The 20,973-nt window shown below is 43.0% G+C and overlaps 2 protein-coding genes across 2 annotated transcripts; both read left to right on the top strand.

Moving 5' to 3' along the window:
* atp5mc1 (ATP synthase membrane subunit c locus 1) lies at positions 1–6,104 on the top strand. Its single transcript, XM_054759623.1, has 5 exons — positions 1–115; positions 3,815–3,862; positions 5,065–5,145; positions 5,396–5,574; positions 5,740–6,104. Exons 2-5 carry the CDS (start codon positions 3,824–3,826, stop codon positions 5,852–5,854), a joined length of 414 nt encoding a protein of 137 aa, XP_054615598.1. The 5' UTR covers positions 1–115; positions 3,815–3,823; the 3' UTR covers positions 5,855–6,104.
* A 160-nt stretch (positions 6,105–6,264) lies between these two features.
* Positions 6,265–19,765, top strand: ube2z (ubiquitin-conjugating enzyme E2Z). Its single transcript, XM_054759622.1, has 7 exons — positions 6,265–8,675; positions 12,188–12,260; positions 15,425–15,612; positions 15,789–15,900; positions 17,754–17,866; positions 17,992–18,082; positions 18,975–19,765. The coding sequence occupies exons 1-7, from the start codon at positions 8,260–8,262 to the stop codon at positions 19,152–19,154; spliced, it is 1,173 nt and encodes a 390-aa protein (XP_054615597.1). The 5' UTR covers positions 6,265–8,259; the 3' UTR covers positions 19,155–19,765.
* Positions 19,766–20,973: the final 1,208 nt, after the last annotated feature.

Here is a 20,973-nt window from a genome sequence, read left to right as displayed (position 1 = left end):
ACGTAGCCGCTGCTCTTATAAATGACAAGGTGACAAGCTTACGTCTTCTACGTTCATAGACTACAGCTGAGTGCGAGAGAAGCCATCCCGGACCCTCCCAAAGCCCAACTAACTGGTAATATCATCTCCATGGCGCTTCCCGCCAGCATGTCACCACCTTAGTAGGATATTTATTGTGCGTATTACAGTGCAATACTCTGTGTGAGCTGTCAGGAGACGCTTCTGAAGCTAATGCCAGTGGATGTCACATAGTGGCAATGTGTGTTTATATGTATGTATGTGTGTGTGTGTGTGTGTGTGTGTGTGTGTATGTGTATATATATATATATATATATATATATATATATATATGTATGGGTGTGCATATGTGTACATATAAATGTGCTTAAACAGTGACGCGTTAATGACAACAGTTTGCAAATGTCACTTGGTTGTCCTGAGATCCTCACCAGTAGCTCCATTGATTGAGCTCGGATGTAAGATGTCTGCCAGTGCGGGCCTTTCGGTGCGCTCATTCAAACCTTTCATGCTAACACCCTGCTAGCAGTCAGCTCGCCTTACCGCCGTGACTCCAGCTGTAAATGTGCAGTAAATAAGTGTTACATGACATGAATGTGTACTTCTGCTGGATTTGCACGCCCTGATTTCCAGACCCCGTCTGGTCGTTCGTTATTCATTGTGACCTTCAGGGACTGGAGGTTAGCTTAGCAATTAGCATAGTTAGCGCTGGTTTGCCCCCATCCTCCTGTGGCATCCAAGTCACGTCTAAAACGAATTATTCTGCTTAACAATAAGTCGTATTTACAGCTGACATTCCAAGGAGGGAACCAAATCGTTTTTATTGCCCTTCTACATCCTCTGAAATGAAATGAATTGATTATAAATAAAAAGTATGATGAGACATCTCTGTCTTAAAGGAAAAATGCCCCACCCCCCTTTGGACTTTTGCCCATCATCCACAATCCTTATGTGACACATGACTTTCACTTTTCTGTGCCTTCTAAAGATATAAAAACGGGTACAAAAGAGGCAGCTAAGAGTGCAAGTAATGGGACTCACCTATTCCACCTAGAAAGCCTTCTGAAAAAAACCTCCAAAAAGCACCAACAAGGCTCCATGTCCATGACGTGAGCTGTATTTGAACCAAGCTACAGCCACATTGTTGTTATAATTATTATTATTATTATTATTATTATCCATCAATCCATTTTCTCTGCTGCTTCTCCTCATTAGGTCGCCGGGTTATGCTGGAGCCTATCCCAACTGACTTCGGGCGACATACGGGGTACACCCTGGACGACCAGCCATTATTATTCTTATTAACATTGTTACGAACTACGTTCTTGGCGTAGTGACACATCGCTACACCACACCGGCTAGCTCTAGCTTGACCACGCACGAGCCAAAGGTAACGCTACATATTGGAGCTGCCGCCACTGCTGTGTTTGTGTTTTTGAAGCTAGGTGTAGCGTTCCTTTCTATGTTGATATGTGAAATCAATGCACCCAGGAAGGAAGTTCCCAAAATACTGCAAGTATTCCATGTTATGATGAATGCAGCTGTTACTACATGCTCACAGCATTGATAGAAAACCACTAAACCTTGTTGGAGCTTTTTGGAGGTGTTTTCATAGGCGGAATAGGTGTGTCCCATTACTTGCCTGTATTTACCTGTTTTTATATCTTTTAGAAGGCACAGAAAAGAGAGACATGAGTGTTCATGTCTCACTTAAGGATTGTGGATGATGGGCAAAATTCCAAAAAGTGCACTTTTCCTTTCAACTTAAAAGTTGTGTTATGTTTCTGTGTAATCGTGTTGTCCCTTCCTAAACACTAGGGGGTGGTGTTCTCCAAAGAGTCAGCTAGTGACCAACCCTGGCTCACATTGACTATGTAGCTTGTTGGCTTCCTTTGACACTGGTGAACAATGGCAATTGAAGAGAGAAAGGTTTATTACAGCTGGAACTAACTGATGAGTTAATACAGCCAAATGTTTATCCGAAAGTGTGTCGTATGTCTAAAGGAGTTGTGTGTGTGTGTGTGTGTGTGTGTGTGTGCGCACACAGGAAATGTACAAAAAGCCAACCAATCATAGTATTTAGTTTCCCATACATGTGTACTGCCACTATTAGGTTTGGCGCTACCTGTTTGGCCTCGCTCAACACGTTACAATGCACCACAATTAGATGTAGCAGGAGGGATGGCTGTTGGTGACTTCAATATATTTAGCGAGTAATTACTGTAGAAGCCTTTCAAAAAACAACTTGCAAATGTAGTGAAAAGACTTTCAGCAACTTGGAAGCACATGTTGCTCTTCTCTATGAGCAGCGGGTGCTGCTGTGGGCCCCTCCCCATCTAAAAGCACACATATGTGGCTCTGTCTTGTTGGTGGTAACAAAAAGAATAAATTTCATGAGTTGCCGTAAACATACAGTAGACGCCCCTACAACATAAATAATCCGTTCCGAGAGCGTTTATGTTTATAGGGTTATTATGTTATACGAAGCGTAAAATACATGTAAATAGCCTAATCCGTTCCAAGATCTTCCCAAGCTCACCACCTTTGGCCCTTCAAAATATTCAAAGTCCACCAAATATGGTGGGAAAATATAAAAAACGTTAGCATAAACATAGTAGAGTAACATTCTAATATAAAATAAGGTAATAAATAAGATTACTGTAAATGAATAAAACTGAAAAACAAAAACAATCCTACCGTTCACGAGATGTCTTGATCAGGAGCACAAGTGGAGGCAGGAGTATAATTTCCTGCTTGGTTTCTATCGACAACTTTTCCCTTTTTTTCTTATTACTTACACTTGGTTTAGGGCTCATGACTATTGTAATTTTAACACAAAGAAAAGTAAACAAATTAAGAAGAGATTTCAATGCGTGCGAACTAGTTTACGGGCGACTACGATGAGGAAGGGAGTTGAAGGGAGCAGCATGTCTCTCACACAAACTCACGTACGTGCTGGATAAGTCAGCCAATGAGATGAGAGTGTAGGCGGTGCCCCAATAATCAGCCAATGAGATGAGAGCGTAGGCCGTGCCCCGATAATCAGCCAATGAGAGCGTGAAGCGTCAGAAGGCGTCACCAGGTGTACTCTGTTAGTCTTTCTTTCGCGTGCACCAACTTGACGCTTTACGTTATATGGAATTCCTTATGTAATACGATGCAAAAACTTTACATAAATTCTTTACATTCAGTGGAATTTACGTAAAAGGAGGTTTATGTTATGCGAGGTACTACTGTAATTGTTTTTCTGGTGTGTCATGCCCAATTATGCAGATTGGATGATTTGTGATTCCCCTGCAACACCACAAATATTATGAATCATTGCAGTCCTGTGGGAAGCATTCGCCTTGTTTTAGATGCATGTCCTGCTACGCAGGAGCATTTGGAGGGGAAGGAGCGAAATAGCGTAGCGTATGCTGGCCTCCGTGCAGCGTGAAGCAGGCTCAGGTGTCGACACTTCCGTCAATGGCAGGGAAAGGCTGGCGTGAAGTGCTTAATCTGTGATTGATCCATCCAGTCGTGGATTAATTGGATTAGCCTCCTGGGGGAAGTGGTCAACAAGAACTAGGCTGATGGCAGCACGTGGTTGCCTTCAGTCTTATTGCACTGTTGGCCCTGGCAGGGAATGAAGGAGAATACTGTAGACGCGTCTAATCACTCACACTGCACACGCCAATTATTTTCTTCTCTGCACACTAACACGGCAGGTGATTGTGTTGCTGTTGTACTGAAGCGCATTCAAGTTGATGCTATGCCTTTAAGTCAACCTGCATCAATGTGTTCTCTTCTCTGGTAGGTTCCAGCCATGTATGCCTGTGCTAAGTTTGTCACTTCTCCTGCTGTGGTATGTTTTAAAACAACACTATCTTACAGTATGTCTTCAGTGTGTGGGGGGGGTAGATTTTTCATCCAAAAGTAATTTATTTTAGGCATTTTTTTTCCCACTGAAAATATAAAATATTCAGACAATAACGAAAGTGACACTGATTCAAAATCTGAGTGATTTTTATTTAAGTGCAATTTGTTTTATTTTCTATAAAAGCCAGATATTCCAATTAAAATGTTAAATACTCTTGAAATTCAAGTTTATTGCTTTTGATACAAGGCTATTATTATTATTATTATTATTATTATTTATTATGTATTATTATTCCATACAGTAATAAAAATAGGTCTCAAAATAATGTTGACAAGAATCTAGTTTATGGGAAATCATTTGTAGGACAAATATCTTCCAGCTAAATGTGTTATGGTGATGGGCCTATGTTTATATTTTTGTAAGGGGCTAAACTCACAAAGTAGGCACGGGTCAAATACTTATTTCCCCACTAAAATGTTCAACCAAGGTTTACATCCATAAAGGCATACTGACCCCAATACAACCTGTGTAAAATACTACATTGTTGTAGTATTCCAAATGCTCCGATCACAGCTTTCCACAGTCAGGAGATGGGGAAGACCTGGTTGGGCGTCTCTGTGGAGTTTGTATGTTCTCCCCGTGCGAGCGTGCGTGCGTGGGTTTTCTCCGGGTACTCCGGTTTCCTCCCACATTCCAAAAACATGCATGTTAGCTTCATTTGCGACTCTAAATTGTCCATAGGTATGAATGTGATTGGTTGCCTATATGTACCCTGCCATTGGCTGGCCACCAGTCCAGGGTGTACCCCGCCTCTTGCCCAAAGTCAGCTGGGATAGGCTCCAGCATACCCTAGTGAGGATAAGTGGCATAGAAAAAATATGGATTGATGCTTCATGTAAACAAAATAACATATAAAAGACAAATGCACAAGCCAAGTGGATGAAATAAAGTACAAGTAGAAATACTAGAGCTGCGTGATATGACCTGAAAATCTAAGTTATGCTGTTCATGTTTCTTCTTTTGAAATGTACTTCAGCTCTACATCTATAAGCCTTTGATATGCTGATCATTTTATTTCATATTATTTGATTGTAAAGGCTAATAATGGTCTTTATTTGTATTTGTTTCATGTACTTTTGATGTCCTCTGTCTTTCTGACGTACAACTTGTACTTGGATTTGATGTAGCTGCGTGGGGGGTCCAGAGTACTTGCCCGGCCAGTCTCTGCCGCCATTTTGAACAGACCTGAAGCCACAGTGGAGCAGCAGGTAAGGTCCAGTCACATGACACATGTACTACTTCTGGTGTACTTCATTACTGAAACTCTGCATTGATAGGGTGGAGTGTCCCCCCCCCCCTCCCCCTTTACAGCTTTGGTGTGTCATGGGTGACCACTTTTCCACCAAATAAAATAATGTACACGTCTAATAGCTGACAATGTACTGATGAATAGATCAAGTCAGATGACTGTTATTAGTATTTGTAGCTTTCATTTGTCTTTTTGTCCACCCCCCTCAGGCCCTGTTGCCAGTAAGTCCGTCATCAGTTCTGATCCGCTCCTTCCAGACCAGCTCGGTCTCTCGGGACATAGATACAGCTGCCAAGTTCATAGGCGCTGGCGCTGCCACAGTGGGTGTTGCTGGTTCTGGAGCAGGAATTGGAACAGTGTTTGGTAGCCTCATCATTGGCTATGCCAGGTACTCTATGGAAAATAGTCCCTCCTATTACCACACATTTCATTGGTTTATTCTTGCAAATAATGATTGACAGAGAAACAAGAAAGTGATGTGACCTTGGGAGTTGGAAAAAGCTGAAAAGTTTTGATGTCCAACTTGAACATTTGTCCTTGATGCTCCCTGCAGGAACCCCTCCCTGAAGCAGCAGCTCTTCTCCTATGCCATCTTGGGCTTTGCGCTGTCTGAGGCTATGGGTCTCTTCTGTCTGATGGTGGCATTCCTTATCCTGTTTGCCATGTAAATGTTGCCCTTCACACCCTTCTGTCTCCTCTCCTTCCAAACTACCTTCCCTCCAGACCGGGAAGGGTGGGGGGGTTCCCACAACAGGACCTCTAAAAGAGCTGACAGGCCATTCCAATCAACAGAAGAATATTCAATCGTGCGTCTGAGGTTGGGAGACCTCAATATACATTTCTATGTTCCATACACTTTTTCTGCAAGATCATTTCAGTTGGCAGAGGGGGGAGTTTAAATAAATGGTTGGAACTGAATTCTCAGTGGTTTGCTTTACCTCTATTTTTGGGGGGAAAAGCCAATTTTTTATTTTTATTTTTTTATCCGAAGAAATCAATGTTCTTCCATTAAACATGTGCCACTTATCCGAGGTCTGGTAGTGGAAGCCGCAGCCTAAGCAGGGAAGCCCAGACTTCCCTCTCCCCGGCCACTTCGTTCAGCGAATCCCGAGGTGTTCCCAGGCCAGTGCAGAGACGGTCTCTCCGTGTCCTGGGGCTTCCCCAAGGCCTCCTTCCGTTTGGACGTGCCCTGAGCACCTCCCCAGGGAGGTGTCCTGACCAGATGCCAGAGCCATCTCATCTGGGTCCTCTCAATGCGGAGGAGCAGCACTTCTACTCCCGGATGACGTGCTTCTTACCTTATCTCTTAAGTGAGAGCCCAGCCACCCTATGGAGAAAACTCATTTCAGCCGCTTGTACCTGCCGTCTTGTCCTTTCGGCCCCTACCCAAAGCTCATGACCACAGGTGAGGTAGGGGTGAGATCCTGCCCCAAGTGGAGGTGTTTACGTACCTAGGGGTCTTGCTCACGAGTGAGAGAAGGATGGAACGTGAGATCGACAGGTGAATTGATGCAGTGTCTACAGTGATGCGGACTCCGTATCGGTCCGTTGTGGTAAAGCGGGAGCTGGGCCCAAAGGCAACGCTCTCAATTTACCGTCACCTATGGTCATGAATCTTATCATTTTAGTCCCATCTTACAATATGAAATATTGGATCAAATATGAATACACTCAACCGAACATAACACAAGTTTATTAATATGTAAGTACTTGATTAATGCTCACTTAATTAACGCGAATTTGAAGAAAAGTGTAATATGAATGTGTACCGATTACGCGTTACCAACAAAATAGCTTACTAAAAAAAGTCAGACCACAGCACGTTTAATGTGTAACTAGCTGACTAATGCTCAAGCAATTAAATAACATTTTTGAAGTCATTTGCTATTGTCATTGTAACATGTCAACCGGGAAATGCTGCAATCCATGCTGTTGCTTCCTGTTTACCTTGGCGCCTCAAACATACAACCAATTACAGACCACCTTCTTGTTCTTTACATTAATTGGCCCGCGGCATCATAGTACTTCTTGTAGCCATTGGTTCGAAACAAAACCAAAAGTAACGACTTCTTTGTACACGCACGGTAGTAAAAGTATCCATAGTAAAGTTATGTGAAGTGCACACATTAAAAACGGCTTAGTACAGTAACGAATGATTTATACTTCTATCCGGGAGGAGATGAACGACGTTAATAGAAACCTGCTAGAAACAAGGCCATTAGTGTCCATAGAAATGGACGACAGAGGGCAGCACTGACTGACTGGAAAACACCCAGACAGGAACGAACTCAACATCATCCGTCTTGAGCTGGATCAAAATGTCAGCCATTACAAACATGATGGTGACTTTAAAGTATCGTTGAATACATTTACATCTGTGGAAAAACATACAGAAAAAACAATGTTGTGGCCAGTTAATGTAAATACGTTTGAGTGAATTATTTTGGAAAAAAAAAACCCGTCACCCTGAGGTATAGACAAATGTATTTCGTACGTGCTGCTCTTTTGTTGTGTAATATAATTTATCTAGCATTTCTGACTTTATTACGACGACAAAACGTTCTCCGCGTGACCAAATACGTGGTTTACCTTGCCTCATACGTTGACGCTTGATATTCACTTACTTTGAAGTCGCACCGGAAGTGGATAACCGCCATGTGATTAGAGCTTAACTTGAAACGACGTCTAATGTCGAAGTTGAACCTTGTTGCGGTTCCGCCTGGGGCTCCGACGGGTAAGAAACTAAATATTTAGAGTAGAAATATTTTTTTCGTTGATGTAAGCAGTCGAAACGTTTCGTCACAGACTGTACCAAGGCTAATTTGCAGACATTTTTCTACTTTTTGGGCCTGCGGAAAGCAGTGAAGCTAACGTGAAGTAGCTACCATGTCGGGGAAAGAAAGTCCTGGTTTTGTGGCCTCTTCTAGACCCAGGACGTCATTTCTCTGATACCACCGAAGAAGAACAAGTTCGGCACACAAGTTTCACCTGGACGCTCGGCTTTCAATGCTACCAACAATCGGTTTCCAGTGTTGAACACCAGCGTTTAGCTCCACTTGATAGCTTGCCAGCCATGGCGGACAGCATTGGAGAGGAGTCCACCGGTGACACTTTGGGTTCTGACGGTACCGGGCCAGGCGACGGACACTCGCCCCTTTTGCTGGCGAACTCTCTGACGGGTGGGCACCTGAGCTCCAACATGGCTTCGCCCAGCGAGGGCGACCAGGTGGGACCTGATGGGTCCCCTACGGACGGACTGACGGCGACGGCCACTGACTTCTGGAACGCGTTCGGCTTGTCCCCACCGATGGTGTCGGTGTCACCCAACGTGCACAGCCCTGCATCCCCGCAGGGTGTGGGTCAAGGGGTGGGCGGAGTGGCCGGACCCGGTCCCTTAACGCAAGTCTACGCCGCTTCCTGGGACCCGACCCGGAGTACGGACTGGGACAACGAGAAGACTTCACAGCCTGCTATTTTAAGAATAAAGAGGTGAGAGGTTCTGTTTCTTCCATGGCAAGTCATACATTTACTTCTACGGGGCGTCCAGTAAGTATGGTCACTAGAGATGGTCGAGTATTGACCGAGTCGTTTAAAACTTGCTCTTGGGTAACATGGCATTAATAAAAAAATAACAGAATGTGTGGAAGTATTACCGACACTGAGGAATGGGAGTTTGAATACACTGAAAAGAAGGATGTTTTTTTAGGTTGGACTATGTACTTGTTTTCAGAAATGTGCCTTCAGAATCACTGAGAACGCAATGCGCTCATGGCTTGAGTCCTTACCAAATCCTACTTCAAACGTGACGATGATCATACAGAAATGGAGTATTTCACACAGGCTTGTCTAAAGTTGGGATCAGCCGTTCCAAAGGTGTTTAATTTGGAGACCCAAGCGTTTTCCATACATTGATTTATTTGTGACAGCCTGCCACAAACTCAAATTGAACTGCCACAGAAGAGATTGAAGGGTGCCTGCTTGCACTCACTCATAAACACGTTATAATGAGTAATATCATATGTATTATAACACGTATTACGTATTAAAAAGTTTGGACAGCTCAGATGTAAACAAGGTAAGACAAGGAGGACAAGTTGAAAGTATTCTGCTGGACTTCAGCCAATAAGGAAGTGAAACTAAAAAGAAAAGAATCATTCACTATACTTCCCCGTTTTGCACTTTCCAAAAACAGTAGTAGTATAGCATATAGTGTTTTATTGAAGAAAGCTGTTGGCTAGTTAGTGTAATGCTTTGTATTTTGTACCCATACTGTACTGTACTGTACTGTAAAAGGAAATGAAGGTATGTAGTGAACTTAAAGGGAAAAGTGGTGATCCAAGAATCCAAGAATGCCCCACTAATTGTGAAAGAGACTCAAGAGTTTTATTGTCATATGCACAGTAAAACAGGTTCTGCTATGCAATGAAATTCTTGTTCTGTTCATTCTCCCAAAAAAGAAAGAAAACATAAGAAAATGAACAAGAACAGTAGAAACATAAATACCAATAAATTAAACAACAACAACAGAAGAGACATGAATGTGTTGCGTGCGGCGTGTGTGAGTGCTTTGTTGAGAAGCCTGATGGCCTGTGGGTAAAAGCTGTTTGCCAGCCTTGTGGTCCTGGACTTCAAACTCCTGTAGCGTCTGCCTGACGGTAGGAGTGTGAATAATGAGTGTTGTGGATGTGTGCTGTCCTTGATGAGGTTTTGTGTTCTTCGGAGGACTCTAGTTTTATAACTGTCTTGCAGTGAGGGGAGGGCTGCCCCAACAATGTTCTGTGAGGTCTTGATCACCCGCTGGAGTGCCTTCCTATCACGTGTTGTACAGTTACCTTACCAAACAGTGATGGAGGCGGTAAGGACATTTTCCATAGTGCATCTGTAGAAGCAACTCAGGATTGTGGTGGACATGCCAAATTCCCTCAGTCTCCTCAGGAATACAGTCTCCTTTGGGACTTCTTCATAATTTGTTGGGTGTTGTGAGACCAAGTGAGGTCCTCACTGATGTATGTGCCAAGGAACTTGAAGGTTTTCATCCTCTCCACCTCAGTCTCGTCAATCAACGGGGGTCTATGCGGCTCCTTTTCCCTTGTTCTTGGGTCAATGATCATCTCTTTGGTCTTCTCTGTATTGAGAAAGAGATTATCATCATGACATCAAGCTATGAGGTCCACCACCTCTCTTCTGTATGATGTTTCAACACCACCAGTGATCAGGCCGATGACTGTAGTGTCATCCGCAAATTTAATGATGCTGGTGTTTTTCTGGGAGGCCACGCAATCATAGGTGAAGAGCGTGTAAAGGAGCGGACTCAACACACACCCCTGTGGGGTCCCAGTGCTCACAATTCTTGAGCTGGATGTGCGAATGTGGACTCTGACTGACTGCGCCTGTTAGAAAGTTAAACACCCAGTTACAGAGGGAAGGTGACAGGCCAAGTGTGAGGAGCTTGCTTGTGGGGGCTGACTGCATTAAAAGCAGAGCTGTAATCGATAAATAACATTCTATGTGTCCTGGCCCTGTAGGTGAGAAAGGGCTGTGTGGATGGCAGTGTTGACTGCATCATCCGTGGACCGGTTCTGGCAATATGCAAACTGTAGAGGGTCCACAGTGGCCGGGATGCTCTTTTTGATGTGGGTCATGACTATCCTTTCAAAGCACTTCATAACAATAGGAGTGAGTGCTATAGGGCGATAGTCATTCAAGCAGGTCACGTTGCTCTTCTTGGGTACGGGCACTATGGTGGTGGACTTAAAGCAGGTCGGTACAGATGCTTGTGCAAGCGACAGGTTAAATATGTCAGCAAGCACATCAGCTAGCTCTGATGAGCAAACCCAAAGTGCACGGCCTGAGATGTTGTCTGGGCCTTCTGCTTTTCGTGGGTTTGTTTTGTTCAGAACCCTGCACGCATCTGCTGATGTCACCATGAGAGGTGAGTCCTGTGTGCCCAAGTCCAGCCACCCTCTTTGCTCATCAGGAGTTTGGGTGTCAAAGCGAGCATAGAACTCATTCAGGTCATCTGGAAGTGTGGTTTGGCTGGACGTGGCTACGCTACTCCGCTGTCGATAGTCTGTGATGTGCTGGAGCCCCGCCCACATGCGCCTGGGGTCTGAGGTGGAATAGTAGCCCTCCAGCTTCTGCTTGTACTGTCTTTTGGCCTCACGTATGGTTCTCCTCAGGTCATATCTGGCCTTTTTGTAGTCCTCAGCGGTGCCCATGACAAATGCAGACGAACGAGCACGTAGCTTAGCCCTTAAATCACAGTTCATCCAAGGTTTTAGATTATGGTATTTTCTGTAATACTTGGTGGTGGTAAAAGTCTCTATGCATGTAGTAGTAGTAGTAGTAGTAGTAGTAGTAGTAGTACTTTATTAATCCCACAGCAGGGAAATTCACTTGTTACAGCAGCAAGCAAGATACACAAGTAAAGAATGCATAGTGACATAGTGAATACAAACTAGTTCAGGTGTTGTAGAGCCTGATAGCGGTCGGTATGAAGGACCTGATGTGCTGATGTGCTAATGTAAGCAGTGACAGCAGAAGCATATTCATCCAAATCAACAGTACAATCTTCCCTCCCCGCTGCAGTTCTAAACACATCCCAGTTTGTGCAGCCAAAGCAGTCCTGAAGTACTTGATCAGTTTCTTCATCAGAGATGGGTTGGCTATTGTCCTTTATCCAACACAGAGAAACGTTTAAGCTCGTGCTCATCACCGTGTTGTAAACCATGCTTTCTACTTCCACTATGGTGTATTGTACCACACTACCCCCCATCATCTGGGAAAATATGGGCTAACAGTGGGGACATGACACACTGACTATAAATGCTGCAAAAGTTGTCTCTGGAATAAACTCCCAACTGAAAAACTCATCCAAATCTTCCATGTATTCAAACTTCTATTTGTTGTCAATGTTTATTCTATATTTGGGTGAAGAAGGTGGGGGTTGATACCTAGCGCTTAAGATAGCCAGTTAAGAAAGCAACCTCATTGTCTTGCAGGGATATCATGTCCATCTACAAGGAACCTCCACCAGGAATGTTTGTTGTTCCTGATCCACAAGACATGACCAAGGTAAAACACTTGCCAGCATGCCCAATTAAGTATGAGCTACTACAGTGGAACCGTCTGTGTCTGCCAACCCGTCCATGTTCACCAACCTGTCTGTGTCCTCCAACCCATCTATGTCCATCAACCCGTCTACCAACCCGTCTTCCACCAACCCATCCATGCCACCAACCCGTCTATGCCACCAACCCGTCCATGTCACTAACCCGTCTATGTCACCAACTTATCAAGCATAACTGCTGATTAGTTCCACAACATGAAAATGTGCAGGTGTATGAAAGCTTTATTGTCATGGTAACAGCTTCTGTTAGATTAAATATTATGATGATGAGCCCCCACACCCCAACCCGCACACAGCCAGCTCACAACCACACACAACACTCCCATCACTACAATGTGGTATGAAAAGACAAGAATGTAAATAGAAAACATACATCCATGGAGGGAAAGCATGCCAACTAACTTGCATAGATTAAAATATCAGCCGTTTTCCTTGCGTCTCTGGAAAAGTCCGATGGAAATCTACAAGAAATGCTTAGTTTGGCTTTCCATTTCTGCTCTGGCGATAGCCACACACGTCCTTCGTCAGATGAATGAGTTGACTTTAAGGATACATTGTAGCTGGGTGTCTTTTCAATATACTGGACAGGGTTTCCCCTAGGATATGTTGAAGCTGTGGTGGTGGGCTGCATGGGAGGTGGACTGCCACTGTGTCACTGTGGCAGGATTTTTAAAAATATTTAAATGTACTGTAATAATGTCAACATGAGGGCCGTTTTTACAGGCTTGAACAACAAATGCATTAATTAACTTGAAATTCCCTTTCTTCAGCTCGTTATCTGTCAAGTGCCAACAGGGCAGACAGGTCATTCCGGTGCATGTTTTTCAAAATAAAGTGTAGTGGAATGTTTGATAGATATTTTATTTCACATGAATTGTGGTCAATATGTAAATAGGCTATACATGTACCTATATAGCACAGGGGGCTCACACTTTTACAGCCTGTGGGCTACTTTGTCTCAAAGATCTACCTCCGATAAACAGAGAGAATATATACAGTATATCTATTTATTGAAATTATAAATGAGTATTTATGTACAAGTACATGTACATCAGGGGTGCACACAATCAAAATGATGTACCTCTTACTATAAAACATATAGCATATATACAATCTAACCAGTACTCCGTCCATTTTTTATGCCGCTTCTCCTCATTAGGGTCGCGGGGGGATGCTGGAGCCTATCCCAGCTGACTTCGGGCGACAGGTGGGGTACACCCTGGTCTGGTGTCCAGCCAGTGGCAGGGCACAAATAGACAAACACTCACATTCATACCTATGGACAATTTAGTCGCCAATTAACCTAACATGCATGTTTTTGGAATGTGGGAGGAACCCGGAGTACTTGGAGAAAACCCACACACACGCGGGGAGAACATGCAAACTCCACAGAGAAATGCCCAAGGGAGAATGGAACCCAGGTCTTCCCATCTCCAGACTGTCACTGTGTGGCCAACATGCTAACCACTAGACCACCGTGCGGCCTTACACTAAATACTAATAACTATTTCACATTCACAGTTTCAAAGTTTACAGCTCATCAAAATAGTTGATATCATAATACAAAACAATATGGAAATAAAGATAACATAATTCCTCAATATACAGGCAGGATGGTACGAGTGGAGAAAAGTGTCAGGTGTGATGTGTGATAGAAGAGTTTCAGCTAAAATGAAAGGAAAGGTGTACAAAACTGTGGTGAGACCAGCGATGTTGTTTGGTCTAGAGACAGTGTCCATGAGGAAAAGACAGGAGACAGAGCTGAAAGGTAGCAGAGATGAAGATGCTGAGGTTCTCTCTGGGAGTGACCAGGAAGGATGGGATCAGGAATGAGTACATCAGAGGGGCAGCACATGTTATAGAGGTTTTGGAGATAAAGTCAGAGAGGCCGGACTGAGATGGTTTGGACATGTCCAGAGGAGAGATAGGGAATATACAGGTAGAAGGATGCTGAGTTTGGAACTGCCAGTCAGGAGGCCTAGAGGAAGACCAAAGAGGAGGTTTATGGATGTAGTGAAAGAGGACATGAAGGTAGTTGGTGTGAGAGAAGAGGATGCAGAAGACAGGGTTAGATGGAGGCAATTGATTTGCTGTGGCGACCCCTGAAGGGAAAAGCCCAAAGAAGAAGAAGAAGAGAATTCCTCAATAGTTGTGTCCATAGCCTGAGTAGCATGTCAGTGAAAATAGCTACTACATCCAGTTAGCATTTGCTGTACAACATTAGATACTGTATGGGAGGAATGAAAAGCATATCATGTATTACGTCAAGTTAGCATTTACTGTACAACATTAGATACTGTATGGGAGGAATGAAAAGGATTATGCAGCCATAGTCAAGGCAGCATATTAAAATGCTTTCAGCAATGGGCACATTTTCCAATTCATCATGAAACAACGTGGAGGAAACATTTCTATAGTGGAGTTTATGACGTGAAGCGCAGCCATGAAACAATGAAACAGCTGGTGTTCCTTGGACCGCTACAAGTGAATGGATAACTTTAGTTGTAGATATAGGCATCTAACCGCTCAGTTAGTTTATCCCTAATTGGAATAATAAAGGTGGAAGTTGCATTATCTGTGTGTGCTGTGCTCCACTTTATGTTGCTGGAGGGGGCTTAATGTCAGCTGACAGATGTCATATGGCATCTACGAAGTCACAGTTATGAAGCAGTTGACACACAAGCAACACTACCTTCACGATGGCCATAATGGGCCCCCCTGATAAAGCATATATGTCCATTCATACACTGTATTAACATTGTTTTCACATAAAAAAAAAAAAAACTTATTCCCAAGGTGTGGCGGCTTTGATTGAGCCGTGGCGCCCTGCCATGATCCATTACATGTAGCGGAAACCCTGCTGGAAACATGCACACACAGACCCAGTCATGTACCATGCCACGAGTAAAGTACGTAAGACACACACACACACACACACACACACACACACACACACACACACACACACACACACACACGTAAAGTACTTGTACACATACGAGCAGCTGTGGATATAGCCAAAATAACTTAATCAGAGACCCTCCACTCCCTGCACCTCACACACACTCCTACCTGAGGATCTCACATATTCCTCTTTTTTCCCTGTTAGATCCACGCCTTGATCACGGGGCCATTTGACACGCCATACGAGGGCGGTTTCTTCCTCTTCTTGTTTCGATGTCCCCCCGATTATCCCATCCACCCACCACGGGTCAAGCTCATCACTACCGGCCAGAACACGGTCCGATTCAATCCCAACTTCTACCGCAACGGCAAAGTCTGCCTCAGCATCCTCGGGTGAGTCCCACATGTTATCATAATCCATACAAGTATAGCAAATACATGAAGTCACCCTTTGAAATACAGTATTGCATAAAATAGAAATCATTATTAGATGTACTGTAGCTATGTACTCTACATACTCTAGATAACAATGTCATATTTGTCTGGGATTGTACTTGTGTGTTGTGTAGAACGTGGACGGGTCCAGCATGGAGTCCAGCACAGAGTATTTCCTCTGTCCTCATTTCCATCCAGTCTCTGATGACAGAGAAACCCTATCACAATGAACCTGGCTTTGAGCAGGTATTGATCGGCATCATTTCCATAAGTCATACAAAGCCAAAGCACGTTCATTTATTTAACACTTTAACACTTCCATTATTATTTGAACAACCTAAAGTCAACGTGTCCCAAACACATGATCAAAAATCTACTGTGGTGGTACACACCGGTGGGATTACTGGAGGTATGAACATAACGTGTAACATAACAGTGGAAAATCAGCATGGTGGCTCATTTATGTCATGAATCATGTTTTGGTGTCACGTGCATCATGTCAAGTAACACCTCTCTGTTATGACGGCAGACGTAGCCACAATAGCGTCCCCACACACTCTCATAATTTTTTATTTTTATTTTTTTTCCCTGTCCTGTCCAGCCTTTAAAGCAGATAGAATTGTACATCTAAATGCCGTCAAGTGCTCAACAGATTTACTCTGCCAGGGAGAAGTGTGATATACACTTCCCCTGTTATACAAAATTTATTTCAAGATTCAAGAGAGTTTTATTGTCATGTGCATGGTAAAACAGCAGTTATACTATGCAATGAAAATCTTATTCTGTTGATGCTTGTTATTAAGCAAATTTGGAGCGACCTAACCGGAGCAGGAGGGGACAGAGAAGAAGAGAAAAGGAAACGGGGGGAGGTGCGGGGATGAGAGGGGGACAAAAAAAAAAGAGAGACAAGGACAACAGCAGCAACAACAACAATTGGGACAACAAGAACAGAACAACAGAAACATACAGAACTACATCAGCAAATAAATGTCTGTGACAACTATAAAGACGAACAAGGACATATGGACAGAGGACAAAATAATATCAACAACAACAATGACAATGCTGTCAATGACAATCACACATAATAGTAGTCATGAAATGATGAACTATGACAGTGATTACAATGATAATACTGCATTGAAACAGTCACACATAATAGCAGTCATGAAATGCTAAACTGATAGTGATCACAATGACAATACTGCATTGAAACAATCACACATAATAGCAGTAATGAAATGATGAACTATGATAGTGATCACAATGATAATACTGCATTGAAACAGTCACACATAATTGTAGTAATGAAATGATGAACTATGATAGTGAACAGATTGATAATTACTGTAATGCACATCATTGTAAAAAAACTATAGTCATGCTGCTGATATCACCGTCGCTGTAATAAAACCAACAACATAATAACACCCTGGTTAACTCAGTGAGTAATGTGGGGAAATACGTATGTACTGTGAGTGTGCATATGTACGTGTGTACAGGTATCTCTATACGTGGGGAAGATTTCATATATATAAAGGTGCAAGAATGTGTGGGCGTGTAATTGTCACTGAGAATGCATGAAAGGAAAGGGGCCGCCTTCCACCTCCCAGAGAGCCCCGCCCCAAATAGCCAGGCCGAGCCCCCGCCGCCAGAAGGCCACCATAAAATCATAAAATCTTTAATGAGTATACACAGCAACAGCATGTACAGTATGTATCTCTCATGTACCTCACAAACGCGTCTCTGGCTTAGTCTTTATTATGCATGTACAGTATATATGCTAAAAATCCCAGAAAATACATCTACACTCAAAACATGTGAGTTCAATTGAAGTTCTGTGGTGTTTTTGAACACAACCCTTCGTGGCTCCCGGTAATGCTATTAAAGAGGCTAACTAGCGTTAGGCCAAATAGATTTTCAGACATCTTTTAGCTTGATTGAAACTTTCACTTCATTCAAAGCTGTTAATACATCCAGACATACTGTTTATCATTGTGTAGCTTTCTCTTCATAAAATACAGCAAAAATGGGCACATTTCACACATACTGTCGGGGCAAATAAAGTGTGTGTGTGTGTGTGTGTCTCTGTGTGTCAGGAGCGTCATCCAGGGGACAGTAAGAACTATAACGAGTGTATCCGTCATGAAACCATGAGGGTGGCTGTATGCGACATGCTGGAGGGCAAAGTTCCTTGTCCTGAAGCTCTGTGGTATGATTCTTGACTTTCTCACTGCATAGCATGTCTTCTTTTACTCTACACATGATTCTATTATGCATACCATGGCGAGTGTGTGTGTGTGTGTGTATCACTGAGTCATGTATGGTGTGTTTCAGGAGCGTGATGGAGAAGTCCTTCTTAGAATACTATGACTTTTATGAGGGAGTTTGCAAGGACAGGCTGCATCTACAAGGACAGAACATGAAGGTGATGACTTATTTGATACATTTGAGCCTTTTCAAGCATTTATGCCACCAAGTATTGTGGCTTACCACGTTTCCATGCACTAAATAACAAGAAGAAGAAATGATTGCACTTTTAATCTACGAGATTTCACTGTCAAATAAGTATTTGATCCCCTGTGATTTTGGAAGTTTACAGACATGAACATTTTTATGCTTAGTTTATTTTAACACAGAGACAGAAAGTAAAAAAAAAATCCATAAACAACATAAAATAAAGGTCATATATGAATTTATATTAATACATAAGTATTTGATCCCCTAGCAAGCAGCAAGCATTGTGACCCCCAAGAGTGGTTATGTGTCCTGTCCCGTTTAAGAAAGTGTTTCGAACCTCAACTCATGACGTGGATAAGACACCTGTCACTCAAACTCTTCGTCCAGTCACACCTGTCCACCACTGCGGGCAAGACCAAAGAGCTGAGCCATAGAAGGAATGCAATATTTCACCTGGTGGGGTCAGGATGATGTCAAGGGAGTTGGGAGAATGTGATGTGGTCACATGACAGCAAAATGGAGGTGTTTGCGTGCATGAACTGGACTATAGCAAACTTTGGGATGTTTGTTTCCTGAGATGCTGCTTGGCAACCTGAAGAAACCTCCTAACGACCTCCATGATGGCCACAACACCAACATCACATACTTATTGACTGTACTTCATGTCCACATCAACTTAATCAACTTATTCACTTGTTTTTCTTACGTTCTGTCTCTGCTAGCATCATCACAACAACAACGACAATAATAATAATGTAGGGTTTGTATCTTTAGAAGGGGATGGATGGCAAAGTGTTTGCCAAAGGTGAGACTTGAGGTAATTGAACTCCAGAGTGAATGTCTCGTCCAAACCCATGCAGGACCCGTTTGGAGAGAAGCGGGGGCATTTTGATTACCAGCGGCTGCTGACTCGACTGGGCGCCATTCACAGGCGAATACGAGAGAAGCGCGTGATGAGCGATCCCAACGAGCACGACTCTGACTCTGACACCAGCTCGTCCGAGACGGACCCGGACAGCCAGGGTAGCACCCAGCCTTGACTCTTTAGAACCCGGGCCAAGATCAGAGGACGCAATGCTGAGTGGAATGATTGATGGATGATCTCCGTGAAGTCCACGTGAAGCAGGAAGACTTGAGGAGCACTGCTGCAGCTGTGGATGTGACCTGCAAGACATCTTCTATACATTTCAACATAAACATTCCCTCTGCTTGCTTGCTTGGCGTCCTACATTCATTCATTCATTCATTCCTAAAAGACACACACTGTACTCCCAAATATTCCACCCGGCCCCTTCTTAAACATTGGTACAGAAGTATTTGATCCCCTGCTGATTGCATAAGTTGACTTCCTTACAAAGATTATTTCATTGTAGATTTATGTCAACATGGAAACAGAGAAGCATAAAAGCATGTGTCCTTCCACCAATAGTGCTCTTTCCCACCAAGGTCTTGTGCAGGTCTGCAGCTCTATGGTCTTTCCCGTGGTGGTGGTTTCTAGGATTTCTTGAGTTCATAAAGTCATGTGTTTGTATTTACATCAGCAGGGTATCAAATACGTACATTTTGCAACAAAGAGTGCAAGTGTAGCAAATGTCTGACTTCCCTGATAAATAAAAATGTTTGGACGTGTCTGCTGGGACATTGTGGACTATGGAGTGCTTGCATGTGTGGAGTAAAAAGGGAAGGAAATGCACATTATTGATGGACAAACATTGGATTCATATTAATGTTTAGCAGCTGGGATCAAGTAGACAAACGAGTGCTTTTTGGACCTGCAGTGTGGGTCAGACCACTCCACAGTTCTTGACTCCCCAAGACAAACTTCATCACTTCCACACCAATTGTCACCTTTCATTTAGAGAAAAGGAGTTGCCCCCAGTAGCTAAAGTGTTTGTGTAAGACTAATAGTAATACTACTAATACTAACCATTTCCCACACAAACATAACATGCTGCCTTTCAGCTACTGTATCCTTTTCAACTGGAGTGTCCAAGCTTTTCACACTGGGCACCAGATACTAAAATAATCATTTTTATTTAATTAAAAACACATCCAATGTAGATGCTCTAGGAAGTCATAATTGTTATTCATATGAATGATTGGTAATCATATCAACTTTTGACTTATTCACCCACTCTTGCTTTTATTTTGTAAGTGTATTTTAATAAAAAAAATTAGCTGCATACCTCAAATGGCCCCCATGCCACATTTCGTACCCCCCCAGTTGCTTCCTGTTTGCTGATCATCAGTAACACTCCTTGTTGCCAGCTCAGAAACTTCTTGAGATGCAAGTCAGATGAGAACATGGAAAATTGCTGCCTCTCTTCCTCTTTTTTCATGACGATCCTTCTTGATCCTTCATGATGATTCTTCATGATCCTTCATGATTCTCCATGATGGTCATTCATGATCATGATTCTTCATGATGATCCTTCATGTTGTCGTATGATTGTACATACGTGTGTCGTATGATTGTACACACGTGTGTTGTATGATTGTACATACGTGTGTTGTCGTATGATTGTACATACGTGTGTTGTCGTATGATTGTACATACGTGTGTTGTTGTATGATTGTACAAATGTGTGTCGTATGATTGTACATACGTGTGTTGTTGTATGATTGTACATACGTGTGTTGTATGATTGTACAAATGTGTGTTATATGATTGTACATACGTGTGTTGTCGTATGATTGTACATACGTGTGTTGTCGTATGATTGTACAAATGTGTGTCGTATGATTGTACATACGTGTGTTGTCGTATGATTGTACATACGTGTGTTGTTGTATGATTGTACAAATGTGTGTTATATGATTGTACATACATGTGTTGTCGTATGATTGTACATACGTGTG

This window comes from Dunckerocampus dactyliophorus, chromosome 18, assembly GCF_027744805.1.
Source record: "Dunckerocampus dactyliophorus isolate RoL2022-P2 chromosome 18, RoL_Ddac_1.1, whole genome shotgun sequence".
NCBI lineage: Eukaryota > Metazoa > Chordata > Actinopteri > Syngnathiformes > Syngnathidae > Dunckerocampus > Dunckerocampus dactyliophorus.
Note: the sequence above shows the minus strand (reverse complement) of the source record. Positions and strands in the feature narration are given on the sequence as shown.

Excerpts from the sequence above, each read along its gene's own strand:
- atp5mc1 (XM_054759623.1), top strand. The coding sequence starts at position 3,824 with ATGTATGCCTGTGCTAAGTTTGTCACTTCTCCTGCTGTG. Across the intron at positions 3,863-5,064 it reads TTGTCACTTCTCCTGCTGTG|CTGCGTGGGGGGTCCAGAGT; the intron begins GTATGTTTTAAA and ends GATTTGATGTAG. Across the intron at positions 5,146-5,395 it reads AAGCCACAGTGGAGCAGCAG|GCCCTGTTGCCAGTAAGTCC; the intron begins GTAAGGTCCAGT and ends CACCCCCCTCAG.
- ube2z (XM_054759622.1), top strand. The coding sequence starts at position 8,260 with ATGGCGGACAGCATTGGAGAGGAGTCCACCGGTGACACTTTGGGTTCT. Across the intron at positions 12,261-15,424 it reads ATCCACAAGACATGACCAAG|ATCCACGCCTTGATCACGGG; the intron begins GTAAAACACTTG and ends TTTCCCTGTTAG. Across the intron at positions 15,901-17,753 it reads ATGAACCTGGCTTTGAGCAG|GAGCGTCATCCAGGGGACAG; the intron begins GTATTGATCGGC and ends TCTGTGTGTCAG.